At 45.5% G+C, this 21120-nt stretch overlaps 1 protein-coding gene across 1 annotated transcript in view; it reads right to left on the bottom strand.

Annotated features, from left to right (window-relative positions):
- Nucleotides 1-21120, bottom strand: part of SYN3 (synapsin III) — a 465532-nt gene that overhangs the window by 382018 nt on the left and 62394 nt on the right. The window contains 1 exon segment of the mRNA XM_032646265.1: nucleotides 12666-12723. Coding sequence (XP_032502156.1) covers nucleotides 12666-12723 — 58 coding nt within the window.

Below are 21120 nucleotides of genomic sequence, written 5' to 3'. Positions count from 1 at the left end.
TAGTAGGCACTCAGTAAATACTTGTAGGTTGAACAAAGATACTGTCCACGTTCTCTATAAGCCCAGAGTCCAGAGGGAGTGGCAGGCAGGTGAAAGAGTAATTTCAAAGCAATCTGGTAAGTGTGATGGTAGAAATATGCATGAGGTATGTGAGAGCACGGTTTAGAGGCACCTTGTCCTGCTTGGACACAAGCAGCTCAGGGGAAGCAGAATAGAAATAATGCCTGAGCTAAACCTTGAGGTAAGGTAGGCAGGAGCTAACTCGCAGAGGACCATGTAGGCCAACCTTGGGTCCCACAGAGCAAGTCTAATGCACAAGCCAGCGCTTACACAGAAGAGGAAATTCATCACGTCCTTTTCAGGTTTTACTTCTCCAGGATACACCTTCCCAGGTAAAACAGCATCTGGAGTCAAACTGTGAATTCCAGCTCTGCCACTTATAAGCTGTGTGGCCTTGAGTAAGCCACACAACCTCTCTTAGCCTTAGTTTCCTCATCTGGAGAATGGGGGAACTTGCAGCATCTACTCTTCATAGGGTAGTTACGAGGATAAATAAACTAATCTGCAGGAAGTGCTCAGCGTGTGCCTGGCATTTAGTAAGCACATGATTAGACACTGGTTATTTTCACTAATCCCTTCCGAGCCCAGGCTGCACAGCTGTCACATACATGACACCACCATCTGTGGAAATTACCTTATGTCACCCTCTAAACTCCCTAAGAGAAGTGGTCCAGGGCAGGTTCAGCTTAGGCTGAATTTTACTCTAAAGGAAGCAGTGCCTTAGGAAAGCTTCTATGTGATGTTAAAGATACACACTGTAGAACATATAAACTCATTCTAAGATACCAGCCTCTCCTTTCCTTCCCAGGGTCTAGAAAAGGCAGCCAGACTGGAGATGATCCAAAAGAAGCCATTTCAAAGCATACATCCTGTTTATGTGTCGGCCACACTCCCCACCTCTAGAGATTCTGGTCAGGGTGGGCTGGGAGATTCCTTAGACAATCTAATAGATTAGTTTCCAGTTTAGCATAACAGCTAGACAGATTTTTGCAGTGAAGTCATCCAAGTCAATTAAAAGGCATTTTTCCCTGCTGTGAGTTCAGAAGTCCCTTTGGTTTGTTCCAGCTTTCTGGGATGTTTCATAATACGTTCCCCCCTGGGTTAATTAATAACTCTTGATTCCTACTGAAATGCAAAGACCGAAATCCTGTGTGCAAGCACATCCGGGCAGGGGCTGCTAACAGGGCTGGGGTGAGCCCAGCGGGGGCTCCTCTCATCAGGGCATGAGCCAGACCCCAAATAGTAGAGATGACAGCAGAGCTGGCAACAAATGTAAAGAGCGCCTGAGCAAAAGCTGAAGGTCAAAGCTGAAGGTCAAAGCTGGAAAAGTGGTGTGTGGAGGGGCAGAAGGAGGTGGAGGAGGGAGAGCATAAGCAGTTGAAGGAATCACAAGGCCAGAGATTAGGTTGGTTGGGAGTAAGTCGGAATGTGGGTGTGAAGTGGGTCAGAGCAAGTGGCCGGGGCTAAGCTGGTCAATAAGATGCAGTTGACCATGGTTTGCTTTCATCCAATGCCAGCTTAAACACATCCTGTGGGTTTGGTTCCATCCTCTCTGTTATAAGGAAAACAGGTCATCCCTTCTATTCTCAAATACAAGTTACAGGTATGAGAATGAAGCTTAAAGGGCTAAAGAACACATGCATTTTATGAAGTTCTTTCCATGAGCCTCCTCCCCGAGCATAATATTCCAGGATATGATGTTTTTTCACCCAAAATCCAGAGCTGAGTTTCCCTGCCTCCAGTCTCATGCCACCAATCCTACCCAGTCCATCTTCTAAATCCACTATCAGCACGTGCATCCTAAAATGAAAACATGATCACGTTTTCATGTCATGTTGCCATGACCTAAAAAGTTCAATAAATATGTCCCCACTCCCTCTGGGACACGATTTCTAGCCACACGCCTTGCCATACATAGCCCACCCCAAATAGAGACTGTTCTCTATCTTCTTTTCCAGGTTCATCTCCTACCACCCTTTTGTATACTCTGGTCATTTCCCCTACATGTGACAAGTTGAGATTTAAAACACGCTCTTTAGTGGGAAGGCCTGATGTGCACAACTGCACCCTTCCTGGCCTGAGCTAATTCTCATCCCCAAGCCTCTGTGAAGTCTTTCCAAAGAGTGTCCCAAGGCAAGGTTGACAATCCCTCCCTCTTCTGTGTTCCACTATGCTTTGCACGGAACTCTGTGACAGCCCTCACCACAATGTACAATAGTCAACGCCCCCAATGTCTATTTTCCTCCAGAAGGAGAACCCTTTGAGAGTGGAGGGCTCTGTCATTAAGATCATACAAAGCAGGTTCTCAGTAAGTGTTTCTTGAATGAAGGAGCAGTTAAGACAAGTTTTGCTTACTTTTTTTTTTTTTTTTTTTTTTTTTGCGTTACGCGGGCCTCTCACTGTTGTGGCCTCTCCCGTTGCGGAGGACAGGCTCCGGACGCGCAGGCTCAGCGGCCATGGCTCACGGGCCCAGCCGCTCCGCGGCATGTGGGATCTTCCCAGACCGGGGCACGAACCCGTGTCCCCTGCATCGGCAGGCGGACTCCCAACCACTGCGCCACCAGGGAAGCCCTGTTTACTTTTTTATTACACATCCCGCAAGAAATTAAAGGGCTTATTGAGTTCTCCTTCAGAACCCTTATTTTCCATTGGAGTCTCATCTATCTATGCTACTAACTGGGGGCAGGGCAGATGTTGATGGAGTAGGGTGGCAGTTAGGAAGGGTAAATTACCAAACTTGGCAGGTAGAGGCTAAAGAGCTACGAGCAGCACTTCCCAGGGCAAGAAGATGGACTCACTCTCATGCCCATTGCTCCTTTCTTCTCATTGCTGGTTAAGGTACAGCTACACCAGGAAGGTGGGTCATGAAGGATCATCCAACTGGCAAAGCAGTCCCTGTTACACTTAGAATCAGCAGGGTTCATCTAACCATGGCCTCAATATCCACCCCACCACCCCCGCACCACTGCACTGTTTGGAGCCCGCCATTGGCTATCAGTGGGGGTGGGCTCCCCCCACCCCGACTCTCAAAGAAGAAAGCCTCTTGCGGTAAATGTGCAAAGTATGAACTTCATGACTAGAGAATTAGATTAGTTCAGCTGGTATTAAAACCATCAGAAGGGGGCTTCCCTGGTGGCGCAGTGGTTGGAAGTCCGCCTGCCGATGCAGGGGACATGGGTTCGTGCCCCGGTCCGGGAGGATCCCACATGCCACGGAGTGGCTGGGCCCGTGAGCCATGGCCGCTGAGCCTGTGCGTCCGGAGCCTGTGCTCCACAACGGGAGAGGCTACAACAGTGAGAGGCCCATGTACCGCTAAAAAAAAAAAAAACATCAGAAGGGACAAATAGTTTCTTCAAAGGGGAAGACAAAAGGTAGCATGGCAAGTGGAGAAATGTAGTAGGAAAAACAGTGACATGGGAGATGGAAACCTGGGTTCTCCATGCTTTGCACTCCAACAATAATGTGATGTGTGTGCTAGGAATAGTCACTTCGCCTCTCTGAACCTCTGGATTAGATGATCTCCAAAGTCCCTTTCTGGCTCCACCCTTCTATGACTGTACCACATCACCCAATCACTCAGACATTCACTCAACATTCACTGAACACCTTGACCAGGACCTGTGCTACCTGCTATGAAGGAAAAGCTAGAAGTTTACACCAGGTGCCAACTGAGTGCCATGTCTCAATGGGAAATAATATTGGTTTTATATATATATATATATAAAATCTCAATAATAAAAACACACATACAAACATGAACTGTTTATATGTCTCATCCCCCAACTATGCAGCAAAGTTCTTTACAGAATATATTCTTTCCATTTCTGAATAATCCCACAGACTGACACCTAGAAACTACTCAGGCAACACGTGATTAATGATGTGAAGGTGACTGTAAAAATAGCTACTAACACTTATGCGGCACTTTCTGGGTACCAGGATCTGCTCTGCGTTCTTCACGTGTGACAACTTATTTCATTCTCACAACAACTCTACAGGTACATATTGTTGTTGTTGTTACTGTTATTATTACTTTCATGTTACATATGAGGCGCAGAGAAGTCAAATTACTTGCTTAGGGTCACTCAGGAAGTAGCAGAGCTGAGATTCAAACCCAGGTGATCTGGCTCCAGAGTCTGAGCTATTAACACTATTCATGTAATCTAAAAATATATAGCTACACTTAAAGACAAACAGTGAACGTTAACTCCTGGGGGAAAACAAAGAACAAACAGACTTGTTAACAGGGGAACTATGCAGCGATAAGCCAGAAACATCAAATGATGAGTCAGAGTCATTAGGATTAGTCAGGAAAGGAGGAGTCTTTTGCTGGAAGAACATCTCATAAGAACTTGTAATTTATCCAGTAGATCAAAAGAGTAGGGTGAGATAGGAAGGGATGATAGAATGATGTGCAAAGAGAAGAAAGGCAAAGAACTTGAAGAAGGCAAATTCAAGATCGAACATACATACACTGATAGATCTACTTTGGTTGAGAACTAGGACCCTGGAATTGGCTGAACCTGGGTTCAAATCCCCGGTTCCCCACATTCTTATTAGCTGTGTGACCCTGCCTGGGCAATTTATTCAAGCTCTCTGAGCCTTAGTTTCCTAAGCAACAGGAATGTTGTACAGGTTAAATGAATTAATGCAGGGGAAGGATGTAACATGGGCCCTAGCATACAGTCCATGCTCAATAAGTTTGCCACCATCACCATGATTATTGTTTCTCCATTTCCCTATTGCCTTCCTAAGTCAGTGAGCCTAAAGGTAGGCCAAGGATGGTGATAAACCCACATCAATCAATGCCACAGTTAAGGAGAGAAACACTTGCTCCTCTAATGAGTTACGTTTCATCTAAAAGTCCTAGTGTCCCACCTGTTTGTTTGTTTTTTTTTTAATTCCTCCAGCTGGTTCTTACATTTGAAAAGAAAAAACCCTCCGTGGAGACCTGCACGCTTTTAAAAATAATACAAAACAGAATGTCTGAGGTCAGGGTAAGCCAAGCCAAACAAATAAATCTTGCAGGATTGTGTTAACAAAACAGGCTTAGTAGATCAGAGCAGGTAGAGCTCTGCCGGACTCAGCCCTGCAGAGAAACACCAAGCTCTGGTGAATTTCAAACACAAGGAGGTCAAATAAGAAGATCAAATTATGGAGCACTTCAGAGTTCAGCATCAATGCTTGGGCTGTAACCAGGAGAGCATTCTGTGCAGGATGGTCTCCAGAACCTATGAGTCGTGTAAAGTCCTAGAAATCCAGAGCCAAAGGATCTTATAGATCATCTGCACAACCTCTATGGAGGGTCATTTGTCACTATCTATCAGAATTGTAAATGTCTTGAGAGGCAGACTCTGAAATGAACATTAGCCTTTGAGAGGTTCATTAGGGAGCGCTGGGAATCACCACCACTGGAAGGGAAGAAAAGGGAAGGAAGCACGACTGGGTAGAGGGAGAAGTTGGGCTGCACTGCCATCTCAGCAGAGGTCTCTGCCAACTCCCCAGGAGCTCTGAAGCTGGGATGGCCCTTCAGAGTTGTCTCAAATTGGGGTAAAGGAGCTAGGTCTTTATTCCCTGTGCCAGCCGAGGTCCCAAGAGATGGGCCCTTGGGGAAGGCAGATCTTTTCACCTGAGTGAGGCATTTCAGAATGAGGGCTGATAGCTGAGGGCTGTCTTCTGGTATCAATTCCAGCAGCTGGGGGAAAGTACTTCATTCCTCAAGGTGCATGATAGCATGCACTACCTGCAATACTTTTTTTTTTTTTTTTTTTTGCGGTATGCAGGCCTCTCACTGTTGTAGTCTCTCCCGCTGCGGAGCACAGGATCTGGACGCGCAGGCTCAGCGGCCATGGCTCACAGGCCCAGCCGCGCCGCGGCATGTGGCGGACCGGGGCATGAACCCGTGTCCCCTGCATCAGCAGGCAGACTCTCAACCACTGCGCCACCAGGGAAGCCCTGCAATACTTTTTATAACCAGTTTTTCTATTCTAGATAGGAGTCCTACGGCTATACTAACTGATGCTTCAAATTAAATAGGTTTAGCATTGTTTATAATAGTAAAATTATGGAAAATAAATTGTGGTATATCCATATGACAGCACCCTTGGCAATCATTAACAAGAGTGAGACAGCTCTGCACATACTTTCATGGAATAAACTCTAAGATATACTAGATAGAAGGGTGTGTGTGGATGGACTGTGTCGCTCACTGTCTATTGCCGTCAGCCCCACACCCATCCCATTCTCTCCTGCACTACGGGGGCTGAAGGCCTAACTCTACACTTCCCAGGTTCTTTTGACACACAATTCCAGCTTATTTCTACCAATGGGAGGCATTCAGGTAAGAGTTGACATTAGGAAGATGGTGGTAACTATTGCACTTCTTATGGTAGCAACAGAAGCTTCACAACAGCAACAGCAGTTAAAGCAGGTTGGTGACAATTCCTGCAGCATCAGTGGGAGTACAGGCTCATGTTCTTCACTGGCAATAGTGGCAGTTCCAGCAGTGGTAGTGACAACAGTGAATGTAGGGGACTGCTGTGGCTCTGGGCAATATGATTTCCCCCTTTGACCCATTTGGAATCAATCTTCCTTATTCAATACTCCTCTGAAATACAATGCTTTATGTTTTTCTGATCAACTACCATCTATGAAAAGCAAAGGAAAATAAACATGTATGTGTATTTGATTACTGCATTTAAAATTTCTCTGGAAAGTTAACCAAGGAACAAGTGATAATGGTTAAATGAACTGGCTAATAAATAGTTAAATGATTAGTCAAAGAGAAACATTGGTGGGGGCAGGGTTGAAGGTAGACTTTTCACCAGATGCCATTTTTTACCTTTTTAATGTTTGACTATTTGAATATATTACTTTTATGCAAAAAAATAAATAAAAGAAAAAATAATAAAAGTTATATCTGATTAGGTACATACATTTCCTGTGAAATATTTCCCAAATTAACCACCAGTTTCTGCCAGAGCATTTCAAACACAGGGACTCCCTACCTACTAGAGGGATGTGGTCTATTCATCATTACTCAGCACTGCTGAACAGTTTCTGTTTATACCAAGTTGAAATCCATCTTCTTGTATGATGTACCATTAGCCGGAACTCTAATCCCAGTGAAATAATATAGGCTGGTGGTTCAGCACACATGCAGATGAAACCTGGGTTCAAATTCCTCCCCCTTCACTCATTTCAAGCAGGATGTTTAACCTTTCTGAGCCTTAGTTTCTTCATCTGCCAAATGGGGAGAGTCATAGTACCTATCTCAAAGAGTTGTGGAAAGGTTGGAATAAGATTATGCATATAAAGTGATTTAACCAGTACATTTGGTTATTGTTCTTGGTATCTGCAACACCAGCAGAAAAATGCAGTGGATAAGAGGAGGACTCTGAATTCAGACTGCTGGGGTTCAAAAACAAGCTCCTGCCAATTATAAATCAGGCAACCTTTGGAAAACCACTTATTCCCTCTGAGCCTCAGTTTCTGTAAGATGGAGGCAATTATAGTGCCCATACCAAGAGCAAAAAGCATTTATCCTTATCTTGTAAGTACTCAACATATGGTAGCTCTAACTCTTTTCAACCACTCATTCAGGTGGTGGATAATTGCACAGAGTACAGTGGGTCCTACCAAAGGCCTCTCTTCTCTGGACTAAGCATCTCCAGTTCCTTACACTGATCTCCTTTGCTTCTCTCACTCCAGCCACTCCCTTAAGAAGGCATTCCAGGCTGCTACTATTCCCTCCTGGTGTGACGGTACAACTGGATCTCTCACTGGAGTCTGGGTAGAATATTGTGTGAGAGAGTTTGTGTGCTGTGTGTGTATGTGTGTGTGCCATCACCTTCCTGGATGCTAAATGCTGTACTTTGATAACGCAGCCTGAAGTGGCATCAGGTTTTGAGGGAGTAACAACCATAACTATAGTTACTGAGCTCTTAATATATGTGCCAGAAACTATACCAAGCATATGACTTACACTGACTTACTCACTCCACACATTAGGGGGTATAAATTATTATCCTCATTTTTCAGATGAAGAAGCTGATGCTTAGAGATGTTATAAGTGAAAGGTCAACCCAGCTAAAATATGGAGCTGAGATTCCATCCCCAGTATATCTTACGCTGGAGTCACAATCTTAATTTCCACACAATATTTCTTCTCACGAATATTAAGAATTTGTTCAACTCAAATTTTAAGTCTTTTTTTTTCTCATGAGATTTTAATATGCTAAATCTCCCCAGTCCTTCTCCTCTTCAGCTGAGCTTTTGAATAGGACCTTATATTGTCTCCTTATTCAGTTTGATCGTATCAAATTTAATCCAGCATACTCTCTCTCCCATTAACTTCAAGTCGTTGGCAAAGTAATTCGATAAATCACAGTTAAGGAGCTGTAGAACAGAGCCAAGGGCAGAACTCTTTGGTAAAGCATTAGATGTATTTCTTTCAAGGTGAATTACTATCAAGTAGTCATTTCCTAATGGGGGTAATGTCCAACCTGTTACCAATTCACAAAACCAAATTAACTAACATCCAACTTCCACTTCTCTATCTCACCGACAATTATGTCTTGAAATATAACATGGCCTTTATAACAATATCTACAGTTAGGGTCCATGCTAAGAAAGGTTGCCCCAGAAAGAACTGTGGATGGTAGGCTGAAGTAGGTATGAAAAATACATACATCACAGTCCTGAGTGTTTAACTTATTTTAAGGGAGAAATTCCACCTTTGCTCCCAGCAGACAATTAAGTTGAGTAAATATATAAAGGGCAGAAGACGAACAGGATTTCAACCAACAGCCTTCCCTGGGATCCATGTGCATCTACCTAAACCCATCTCAACTCCAATATCACACAAGGACAGGACTCCAAAGGAGCCACTGGCATTCCTATGTAAATCTGTGGCTTGTCCAGCTTCAGAAGAGAAGGATCTTCACCTTCTCCAGCCTTTCCTTCCATCTGCTGGAGCAAGGCACTGCCATTCCTTATGCTTTGGTACCTCCATTAACACTGAGGAAAGACTGACTATTATAATTTCAGCATTTATTAGAGAAGAATGAAGCCCAAGGCTCTACCTCACCAAGCCCTAGTCTGCTAGTCTCAGAACTGTGAGTCTACTTGATATTAATCCATTCATCAACCTCACTGCTGAGTCCCACAGAGGGGTGACTTGCACCTGTGGAGAAAGAGACCCTTTGCCTCAAGTATAAACAGAGGAGAGCTTGACATGCCAACCACCCTGGCCGGAACCTCTCAGGCCCTGCTAGGACACTGCTGTGAGGCCCTGCAGAGCCAGCAGGGCATTCTGGGTAATAGGATGCAACACGAGGCAGTTTCCCTGACTGGCCTCCCCAGGGTTTCTTGATTCCTGGCTCTGCAAAAGCTGAGGCAGACAGTTTTTGAACTGGGGAGAAGAGGGTGGAGAGAAGTGCCGGAGGCTTCCTCTAGGCTGACCACAACTAACTCATTTGCTCTGTCCAGCAAAACCCAGACAGTGCAATTATCTGGTTAATTTGGTCCTTAGTTGGGAGACAGAATTCCAAAGTGTGAGGCCAGCTCAGACTAAAAAGTGGCTTCCATCCTAAGAATTTTCCTAAGTGCTATGCTTATGTGACCCACCCATCGATCCAGATGGGAAAAGACAAACAATTCAGACTCTAAGATGAGTTAAGGGAGGCCTATATTTCAGGGAAAAATGCCCAAATGACCTGCTAATTGGTCTCTTGGCTAATTTTGCCTTCTGGCTGCCATGGAGGGAGATGACTAGAGATCAAGATGACTGTAAATTAGCCAACTTTTTCCAGCATGATTGTAGCCCTCATAGACTGGCTGAGTGTCACCAGTGTCCTGGGTGAGCTATTCTTAGGGCAATTCTCTCTGATGCTCCTGCTTATAGATTTTACACCCGTAAGTTGGGCCAGAAGAATGGACTTGAGGATATGGGGAGGGGAAAGGGTAAGCTGTGACAAAGTGAGAGAGTGGCATGGACATATATACACTACCAAACATAAAATAGCTAGTGGGAAGCAGCCACATAACACAGGGAGATCAGCTGGATGCTTTGTGACCACCTAGAGGGGTGGGATAGGGAGGGTGGGAGGGAGGGAGACACAAGAGGGAAGAGATACGGGAACATATGTATATACATAACTGATTCACTTTGTTATAAAGCAGAAACTAACACACCATTGTAAAGCAATTATACTCCAATAAAGATGTTAAAAAAAAAATGCCCCTGGGGGCTTCACAAATGGGATGAGACAGCTAGCAACTGAGCATTTACCAGATGGTATATGGAAAACTCAGATTTTTGAGGGAAGATTAAGAAAGAGCAATTTATCTCCATTGGAAACTGACAAGCAGCCTGGAATCTGTGGAATCCATCAGTTAGTCATTCTGCAAATATTTGCTTCTGCTCTAGTATAAGCCAGGCTCTGTGTTATTTAACAGAGTGAGATCCAAACGTCCCTACCCTCATGCAAATAATACCACATCTAAATATGTGGTTAAAAACTCAGATAAGGGCTAGGAAGGAAAAGTTGAAGTGCTATGAAAGGGAATAACCAGCTTACCTGATTTAGACTGGGGTGGAACGGCTCAAATAAAGAATCTTTGAGAAAGGAATTTTAAAGCTAACACTTTAAGACTCTAATTTGTTTTTTTAGAAAGATCACTCTAGTTTTAGTACAAAAAATAAATTGGAAGTGGATGAAAAGATGAAGTTAGGAGGCTGTTGATTAGGAAAATTGGATGAGAGCCAATGATGGTTCAGCCAAGGACCTAGGCAATGGGAACGGAGAACAGTGGGTGGACTAGAGAGACATGGGACATGGAGTCCACAGCACCTGGTGAATGGGTATAGTGGTGGAGGGAGAGGGAGGTATCCAGGAGACCATGCAGGTTTCTGGCTAAGGTGCAAGGTAGATGGTAGCACTCTGCACCGAGAGAGAGAATTTAGGAGGATGAGTAGGCTGGGGCCAGGGAACGACAATGTGTTCACACATCACTCCATACCCTGTACTTCCAGGCTCCTTACCTTTGCTCATGCTGATTCAGTCTCATGCACTCTTCCTGTTGAAATCGCCACTTGTTGAAATACTATCCATCCTTTAAGATCCATTTCAAATACCACCCCCTCCTTGAAGTCACTTCTGACTCCCTCAAATAGTTGTGGCCTCTGGTGCCCACAGCACTAAGTTTGGACCTCTCTTTCCTGGATTCTACCTGTGTTAGGTTCTGTGAAGACTTATCTTGCCTCCCTTCCTAGACCACAAGCTCTTTGGGACAGAGCCTCTGCTTCTCTATCCTTGTTCCCCACGTGTTAGCTAGCTAGCATAGCAGACGTTTGACAAATATTTGTCAAGTGAACAAAAATAACCTGCTCTTTGCCATGGAAGGAAAACCAGTAGACATTGGACTGACTTGAAAGCCACAGGATCAAATCGAAATTCAAGCTGTAGGTGTTTTAATACTAAGCCAACTCAAATTTGATGCTCAGAAAAGCTTTCTGTTCCTCCAACACAAAAAACTCAAAGAGTGCCGTAAAAGTTACACCTCTCTATTTTTTTATCGTGCTTTTCTGAGTTCCTCTTATAGCAGGAACCTCTTCTATCTTATTGTTTGCCTTTGATGATGAGGATGATGATAAATGGGTAACATTTACTAAGTGTTGATATATGACAGGTGCTATTCTAAGTACTTTTCTTGGACTAACTCATTTGATCCTCTCAGCTACCCTGTGAAGTTGATACTATGATTACCCCAATTATATGGATGAAGAAACTGAACTTCAGAGAGCTCAAGTATTGTTGAACCAACATCACACAGTTGGGACTGGAACCTAGAGTCTAGCTCCAGAGCCCATGCCCTGATGTGCCCTTCTAAGGTCAAGCACGGTGCTTGGTATTGAGTTAGTCCCCAGCAAATGTTCACTGAATGAATGGAAGGAGCCCTGGATCTGGAGACCACAAGTTCTGGTCCTAATTCTATCTCTGACTTCCATTGCAGCCATGGGCAAATCTGTGCTTCTTTCCCTATAAAATGAGGGGTATGGATGTTGATACCAGTGGTAATAACAAGAGCCAGTATTCAAGATTCTAATCTCTTTTGAAGCTTTACATAATTTAACCCCAAGGAAAATGAGACACAGAAAGACTGACTTGCCCAATATCTAGAAAACAAGGGAGCCCGGATTCAACCCCATTGTGCTCCTACATTGTGCTTCCTAGCCCAAGTGGTTCCAAGGAGACACCTTAGGGACCACGGTGGGGAAAGGAGGGAGGTGGAACAGGATGGAGCAGACAGACTTTTGGGCTCCCTATGCCCGTTTCCATCAAAGAAGCTTTACGTGTCTCAATTTGGTAGAACGGGCTCCTACTTGCAATTTCCTTTGAATAAAAGTTCTGCTGTTAAAACAAAAAGGTTGAAAACCATTGGACTAAATAATTCTGGAATTTAAGAAGTCTCATAAGTCAGGATTTTTCTGGTAATCTTGACTCATTATAGTTATATAAGATGGGGAAGAAGGTTGCTCCTGGCAATGGCTCCAGCTACAGAAAAAGTCATGCGATAGCACTAAAGCCTCAGCTCCAACCTACCTGTTCCACTCGGATCTCAATCTCTCCATTCACCTTCTTTCCATGGAAATACTTGGCCCTGTGAAGGAGAGGAAGAAATCTACTGAGTAAGGATGCAGACTGCTTCACTCTTTCCTCCCTTTTCCCAAAGGTTTTACCCCCAGAGGTGCATGTCCAGACACATTCCCCACCTTCCTGCTCTCTCCCACCTAGACAGGTGATTTTCTCATTCTTTATATATATATATTGTGTGAGAGAGGGGAAAGAGTACAGGATGGGAGGACTGGACACTCAGGTTCCGGTTCTGCCAAGCTGCTTTACCTCCCCGTGTCTCCATTTTATCCTCTGTAAAAGGGAGATAGTTATACGTGCACGATATATTTCTAAACATTATTTTAAGGATAAAAAGAAATAAAGAATCCTACGTAAATAAATAATGCAGAATTCTTTTGAGTTATATCCTATGTGATCCATAAAGGACGTATTAAATTGCTCTATCCAACTACTCATTTCTTTATTTGTCCATCTAGAAAACAAGGGAGCCCGGATTCAAACCCATTGTGCTCCTACATTGTGCTTCCTAGCCCAAGTGGTTCCAAGGAGACACCTCATCTGAAGCAGACCTCATCTGTCCCTTGGTCCATCCATCCATCCAACCACCCTTCCATCACCTTTCCTCTACACCCCTGCTTCTGTCTTCCCATTATCAATAAATGGCATCCCATCTACCCATCACTCAAGGCAAAAACCTAGACTTCATTCTTGTTTCCTCTTTCTCTCTCCCTATCCCCATGGATTCTACATTCTAATTATTTCTCAAATCCATCCACTTGCCCATTTTTCTCTGTAAGCATCCTAATCTTGACCTTAGTCATCTCTTTTCTCATATAAATTCTCTTTTCATACTCTACTTTTCTTTCATAGCACTTATTATAATTGAAATTACTTGCAGTTAGTAACTGGGTTTCATGCCTGTGTCCAATCAAACTATAACACAATTCCTCCAGGCCAGGAACAACCTACCTTACTCATCATTCTATTCCCAACACCTACCAGAATGCTTGACACACAGTAGGAGCTCAATTAATATTTGTTGAAAGAATAAATGATTGAAGAGATAGATGGGGGAAAAAAATTGTTGAATACTTACTCTGTGCCAAAAACTGTGCTATATTCCTAGTCTTTCTCATTTAACACAGCTACCACCATGAGGTGGGTATTATTATTTCCATTCTATAAATAAGGAAACTGAAACCCAGAGAGACGAAATACTTTGCCTAAGCAGCTTTAATCCTGGACTTCCATTGCCACATCAATGTTTTTATCTCAGCTCTGAAAAACAGCAGCAAATACTGGGGTGCTCCTGGGTTTAGATGCCCTCCCGCAAAGCAAAAGTAATACAAGTTTCCATCTGCTCTTTTTGGTTGTTGGTATGATGAAACTAATAGTTCTCAGCGATTTGCTATAATCTGAGCACCGTGTTAAGCATTTCCATAGACTTTCTCTGGGGCACAGACAGCTCTTTGCTCCCAATCCCAATTCTCCTCTTTGCCTACAGTGAGAGTGTTTATAGACTGGCACCAAGAAATGTATATCCCAACTCTCCATTTAGCTAGGTATGACCACATGATTGAGTTCTAATCAGTAATGTTACATCCAAGAATCTTCTGCTTAGTTTCTTCTATTCTTTTCCATCGGTGGAACATCGATGTTGCCACCTCTTTTTTCAACCTTCCAGATTGAACCTTTGCTACAAATTCTCTGACCAAGCTGCAGTCTCTCTGCTTCTGAAGTCTATCCACACTTATCAGATGCCAGTGGAGTTCACCTCGACTCCCTGAACCACTGACTGATGGCTGTAATATTAATGCCACTTTTTCTTATAATGTTGACTGGCTTAGATGTCAAGTAGGTAGAACTTTATGGGAACAGGAGTTGTTAGTGTGACTTGAAAGCAAGATTTGTTTTTTTCTCCCAGGATGGTCTTCAACAAAATGTGTGTGCAGCCAGCCTCATGCAAAGAGAACCTTTTCAGTGTAGTTTGTGAATTTTATGAATCCTTAAAGGTAGTGCTGGCAAACCCCAGACCCTGGGATAAGACCCCCCTCTAATATTTGTAGGGCCTGGGACAAAAGAACAAATGGAAGCCTATGTATCATATGCCTGATATTTAAAATTGATAAAGCTAGCAAACATTTAAATAAAACATGCCAATCTTCCTTCCTTGACCAACACAACTTCATAATGACCTGGAAGGGTCAGAATTTAAACTTCTCAGAATTCTTGGAGATCCACCCAGAACATGGTGGCATGGGGGCTGCCAGCTCTTGATTTCCATTGTCCTTCCTAATTCTCCTCCCACCCTCCTCTCCTACATCACTGGAGCTTCTTGTGCATGCTTGTGGATGACCCAGCCCACATGGCCAAGCTTCATCTCCTCACCCACACCCCCATCAACAGTGCCTTGGCCATGTCTGGGGAGGATGGATCGGGAAATTAGCCTACAGAGGCCCTGGAATTGGGCCTGGGTCCCTATGGGCAGGGATTTCTACAGGTCTGGGTACCCACTGCAAAATCAAAGGGTGCAGTTTGCAGGGTCCTCCTTTGCTGTCAGGAGTATAGCTAGTAAGGGCCAGAGTATGACTTAGGGCAGGGGTCCCTGTCACTTGGGTTTACAAGAAGTACTGGATGACCCTGGGACCTCAGGATGGTAACTAATGAATGAAATCACTGGTATACTGGGAAAAGCATGGATCTGGAATCACAGAGGCTTGGGCAAAATCTTAGCTCTACAACTCACTGCATGTTCCAAGACAAGAAACTTAACCCCTCCAGGTCATAGTTTTGTCATCTGTTAAGTGCTGATAACATCTGCCAGCCAAGGTGTGGTGAGAAATTCACTTGATCCTGTACGTGAAGGGCAGTAAGTAGAGTGTGTGGGCTCAGAGGCAGACCACCTGGATGCAATCCCAGCGCCACCACTCACTCACTGTGTAACCTTGGGTAACTCATTCAACCTCCGTGTGCCTCAGTTTCCACATATGGGAAGCAGGGATAATCACAGTAACTATCCCACAGGGGTGCTGTGAGGATTAAATGAGACACGACGTACAAAGCACTTAGAATGGTTCCTGGCACAGAGGAAGCTCCAAAGTATACAGCCCAGGGTCTGAAACAGAATCAACAATGACAGCAAAGAAACCACCGAGTGTGTATGCTGTGGCTACAGGTGCCGTATGTGGGGACCCACAAACAAACATAATCTTACCCTCATGGGGGTTACAGAACAGAATTACAGTTCATCTCACTTTGATCTGCCCCGTTACCGCAGTAAGAGATTGGTGATGGTGCTGATGATAAACAGGCGGCACTGGTACAGAAGGCCTGCAAGTCCTTCACATCCCTCCTCCTATTGTATTGACCCCAGTGTCCACCCTGAGGAGCAGCAGGGCCAGGACCAGCCACCACAGGTTCAAAGTCACATAGAGCCTCTAAGCAGCAATGGTGAGTTAGATCTTGTGCTTAAAGATCTTCAGGATTCAGCTAGACCCTCTGGGACCTTCATGATCTGGACTCTGTTAACCTATGGCCCATTTCTTCTCTGGTTTTCTGCCTACCTACTGCACACACTCAACTTCCTGTGATTCCTATGCTTTTATGACTCTGAGCCTTTGTGTTTGCTGTTCTCTCCTTCTCTGCTTGGTTACCTCTTTCTCATGTTCAAGATCCCTGACTACTGTTTCCTTGAAAGCACCCCCCCTAACGAGGCTAGGTTAGGTGTCCCTCCTCTGGGTTCCCACAGGGCACTGTACTTAGCAACCATATAACACATTATCACGGTGTGCTGGAATGACATGTCCCCTGCCCCCATACACCTAGTCTGTGAGCTCCTGGAAACCTGAAACCGTGTCTTCATGCTCACTGAATCTCCCAAAAGCAGCACAACGTGCCAGGGCACAGGCACATGTTTAAGGAATGTTTGCTGACTGGGTAAATGAATAATGTTTCCAGGGGTAGGCCATGGGGCATCCAGTGCTCTAGCTGCTCTACTGCCATCTACTGGTGCAATGCTGTAACACACTTACAAATCCATACCCATTACCGTGTGGGGTCACCATTCAGTGTCCAACACACACAACCTAGCAGCCCTCGACGGGATTCTAACTCTGATTCTAACTCAGAACTCAGAGCACTACACCAATACCACCCAAGCATCTCTGGCCTCCACGGGCCTCACCTTCTGAGGAGAAACACTTGTTTTGCCCATCTCTGGAATGTTTACTACAGGGCCTGCCAGACGGACTCAGGCTGAAGCTGAGGGTCAGGCAGTCCATCCCCCTGCTTGGCCAAGAGTCAGAAGTCTGTCTCCTGACAGGCCACACAGACTGCTGCCTCCTTGCCTGGGGCTCATTCTGTCTGGCAGAGGAAAGGGTAGGGATGGTCTGGAATTTTAGATGCCCTGGGGGCTGGGGTTGCTGCCTGTGTAATTGCCTGGCTGTTTGACCTCAGGCAAAATGGATGACCCCACTGTGCCTGAGGTCTCAGTCTTCCTAATGCAGACCTCTTCCTAATGCCCTAATATGTTTATCCTCATAATAAGATCCCTGAATCCACAGGCCAATCAGTCAAGTCCTTGGCCTTGGGAAGGGGTTGGGGGAAGCTCTTGATTCTACAAAGCTTCCATCTTTGTGGGTGGTCTCAGATTTTACTGCCACATCAGAGGCACCAGGAAGGAGAATATTATAAAACCAGTGCTGCCTTGGGTGGGAAATCCCTCGTTTGGGGAGGCGGGATCTGGTGAGTGAGCAAGATTTATGGGGAGCAATACCGAGTTCTTTCATGGCTGCAGGAGGAGCAGAAGAGGAGAATTAGCACAAACAGGATCCACCTGTGTCCAAGCAGCACCCTTCTAATAAATCCCATCTGGGATATACAGTCAATGAGGCTAGGCCTTGGCAGTGCCCTTCCTGGGGAGGAGAGGGTCAGGAATGTTCTGTCTCAGAGTAGTTGGAGGAGAACGAAAGCAGGGATCTGGCCCTAGAAACAGATTTTCTTATTTCTGATGTAACATGCCCATTGCTCATTTGTGGCCTGGACAGAAGCTGGGGGAGATGGATGACAGACCACACAGGAGAACCCTGAAGGTGGACACACTCAGGGTTTTCTCAGCTAGCAAGAGGAGGGTCACATGACAGGTTGGATGGATGAAGGTGTGACAAAAGCAGGGCCTTTGAACACAGAGTTCCAACTCAGAGATCCAATTCTAGCTCCATTATCTACTCCTAATAGCTAACCCTCCTGGTCCCCTCCCACTGCCAGAGGGGACCCTCCAATGATGGAGCAGCCTCATCGTACCTCTTTGCAACTGGGGGGGCTCCAGTGAGTTAGGACAGGGAGGGACCCTCTGAGAGTGACAAGGCCCCTTGCACCTGTACAGGGATCCGTGAAGGTGAGGAAGTGAGACATACTAGGGCCCGGAGCCACATGATATGATGAATGTCCCCTCGTAGGCTTCCGACAGCAACAGGGAAGGAGATTTGTGTGGGCAGCTCTGATCACAATTCATATCATTTATTCACTCCCTCATTTAACCACTACTTACTGAGCTTTGTAAGGACTGGGCACCCTACTAGGCATGAGGGGAAAGGCTGATACAGTCCCTGCTCTTGTGGAGCAAACATGCTCTTGGAAAAGTCAGGAAATTAACCAGGTGAAAAGGAAATGATGAATACAATGAACAAGGTGGTACAGGGTAGGATGTGGGGAGCAGAGAGGTCTGACCTGGGATAGCGAGGGAAGGCTTCTTTGGAAGACATTTAACACACTTGTACTAACCATCTACTGTGTGCTCGAGCCTGCAGACTTTAAGGAAACAGGGATGAAGATAACATCCTCATCCCTGAGTTCTTGGCCTCAGGGGGTTTACTACCTAACAGGAGGGAGAGACCCATAAAGGACAATGACCACACAGGGCATTAGCCCACAGAAAGGGACCCAGCCCAGTCTGAGAGCCAGGGGCTACTTCCCTGGTGAAGTGGCCCAGTTCATCCATCCATCCATCCAATGTTTGGTACTTACCCTTTGCCAGGACGAAGGGCTGCAAAGATGAATCTGAGAAGGTCTGATGTGTGTGTATGTGTGTGAAAGGCACATACAAGGACAAATGAGTTGGGCAGGCACTGGTGGCGCTCAGGGGGCTGATGAAGTTTCCTGGGGCATGTCTCCCAATAAGCAGGAAAAACGAGTGACAGGCATGGAGCAGAAGACCTAGATTTGAATTTGCAGCTCTGGCACCTGCAAATTTTGAACAAGCCTCTGCTTCCTTATCTATAGGGTGGGGATGGGAAGATCCACCCATAGGATCATGAGGATAAAATGAGGACACAGATTTGAAGGCCTCTGGGAACCTGCCAAAAACGTGCCAGCAAGTGGGCTACTCACTGGTGGGCTGCTGAGGTGGACTTCACCCTCCAGGTAAAAAGGTGGGCAGGCACTGCTAGCGTTAGCAGACGACAGACCCAGGTCCTCTCCAGCTCTGCTATTTGCTATTTATTTCCTAGTGCTGCCTCAGATAAACATCAACCTTCCTGAGCCCCAGTCTCATTTGAAAACGTAAGCACATCACTATGTATCACTATGTCTGCTATAAAGCCCCATGAATGATATCTCTGACACCTGGCAAGTGTTTACTGTTCATCTCTTTCCCTCCTGTCCTTCAACAAGTGGGCATGTACCTGAGGAAGTGACATAGCATTTAGGGGAAGGTGGCAGTATCTTCCTTGCTCTAAATGGAACTCCTGCTTCATGTCTAGCATGATGGAATCCTGCCTTGGCTGCCACCTGGGAGCTCCTCTTCCTCCCGAGCACCAGCCTTTAGGGTAAACAAAATCATCAGCCACCCACTCACTCTGACAGCAGAGATCACGCTAGAATGTTATCTCCCAGTTCCTAGCTCTCTTCTCTCCAAAGACACACCATTGTGTCACCCTCATTCCCACAGAATTCTGAAAATCCACAGCCTTCACTCCACCAAGACAGTTCACATTTAGAAGGCTAAGCTGTCCGCTCAGCAAACGTTTAATGAGCATCTATTAAGGGCTCAACCTGGGGAAATGCCCATGAAAACAGTTACACACTGAAAGGTAATTCATACCAAGGTGCAAGTGACATATCTGATCATCCGTAAAAGGGGTTTAGATGGTATAAGGAGGATGAGAAGAAGGGGACCATGAGAATATTAAGTGTTTGATTTAGGAAGGGGGTGTGAGGCCTGTCAAGGTGAGAAGTGCAGGGCACAGAAGGAGAAGGCTGTGAGAAGTCATTTTCCCTCCTCCTCCCTCCCTCCACTTATTCATCCATCTAGCCATCCGATTACCCATCCACTTACCCATCCATCCATCCACCCATCCATCCATCCATCCAGGGTCTACTATGTGCTTAGTACTGTGCTAGTCCCTAGGAATTATGCTGAACAAAACAGCCCCCGCCATCCTGGCGCTCCTGGTCTAGCCAGGAGACAGGTCCAGATGAGGAATATTTACCCTGACTCCTGTCTTCATCAGAAGTTGCCAACTGGCAAACCTCATGGAGTCCACAGTCTTGTTTTGTTGGACTTAAATTACATATTTTTAATTTTAAAATAGAAAATTCATATAAAGAATTCAGATTTCTGGCTTCCCCTGAAAATCAAGAACTGGGCAACACCAGACCTGTATTCCCACATGGCAAAAAGTGGCTGAGCGGACGGCAGCTAGTGCCTTCAGAAGGGCATCAGTTCCCACGCTCAACAATCCCCACTGCTCCCTGTTGTCTCTCTGCAGCCAGTCAAGTGGCAGATACATCTGTCATGGAGCTTGCGCTGTTGTTTTCCTTGTAGCAGAGAAATATTTCTCTGTGCCCATGCCTTTTCCTAACACCTGCTCTTCACTCACTGACCACCTTGTCTCCTGTGAGCAACTGCACAGGCAACCCCTAATTTAACAAATTCCATTATGAAAACAGCAGTTAGCTCCGTGCAAACCCTCAGGAAGCCCACACCCCCACCCCTTCTCCCAACTCAGAGTTGGAGGTCAGGAAAATGCACACAAAGCACCATCCCCTCTCTTGCCGTTACAGCCTCCCTCCTGTCGAGGAAACACGTCCCAGGCAGGCTTCCACAGGACCCAGGAGAAAAGACATTCTGTAATGAGGCTGGCATGCACCCAGTGCCATGCCTCCCGCAGGGCAAGGCTATAACCAGGCAGGTGAAGTCTGGAGGAACGGGAACAGCTACTGCTAGGAGAGCCCATGGCATCTGAGGGACTCCTTCGCAAGAGGAGGACCTAGGCGAGAAAACCACATTTTGGAGGGTGACAGAAGACTCAGAAGTTGAACAGTTGAATTCTTCAGAAAAAAGCAGGGCAAAGGCAGGAAAAGTGACTGAGACACAAAGCCAGAGTGGGGAAAATGAAAAGCTGCAGGTCTGAGACTCCTTTAA

Source organism: Phocoena sinus, chromosome 10 (assembly GCF_008692025.1).
Source record: "Phocoena sinus isolate mPhoSin1 chromosome 10, mPhoSin1.pri, whole genome shotgun sequence".
In the NCBI taxonomy this organism is placed as follows: domain Eukaryota; kingdom Metazoa; phylum Chordata; class Mammalia; order Artiodactyla; family Phocoenidae; genus Phocoena; species Phocoena sinus.
Note: the sequence above shows the minus strand (reverse complement) of the source record. Positions and strands in the feature narration are given on the sequence as shown.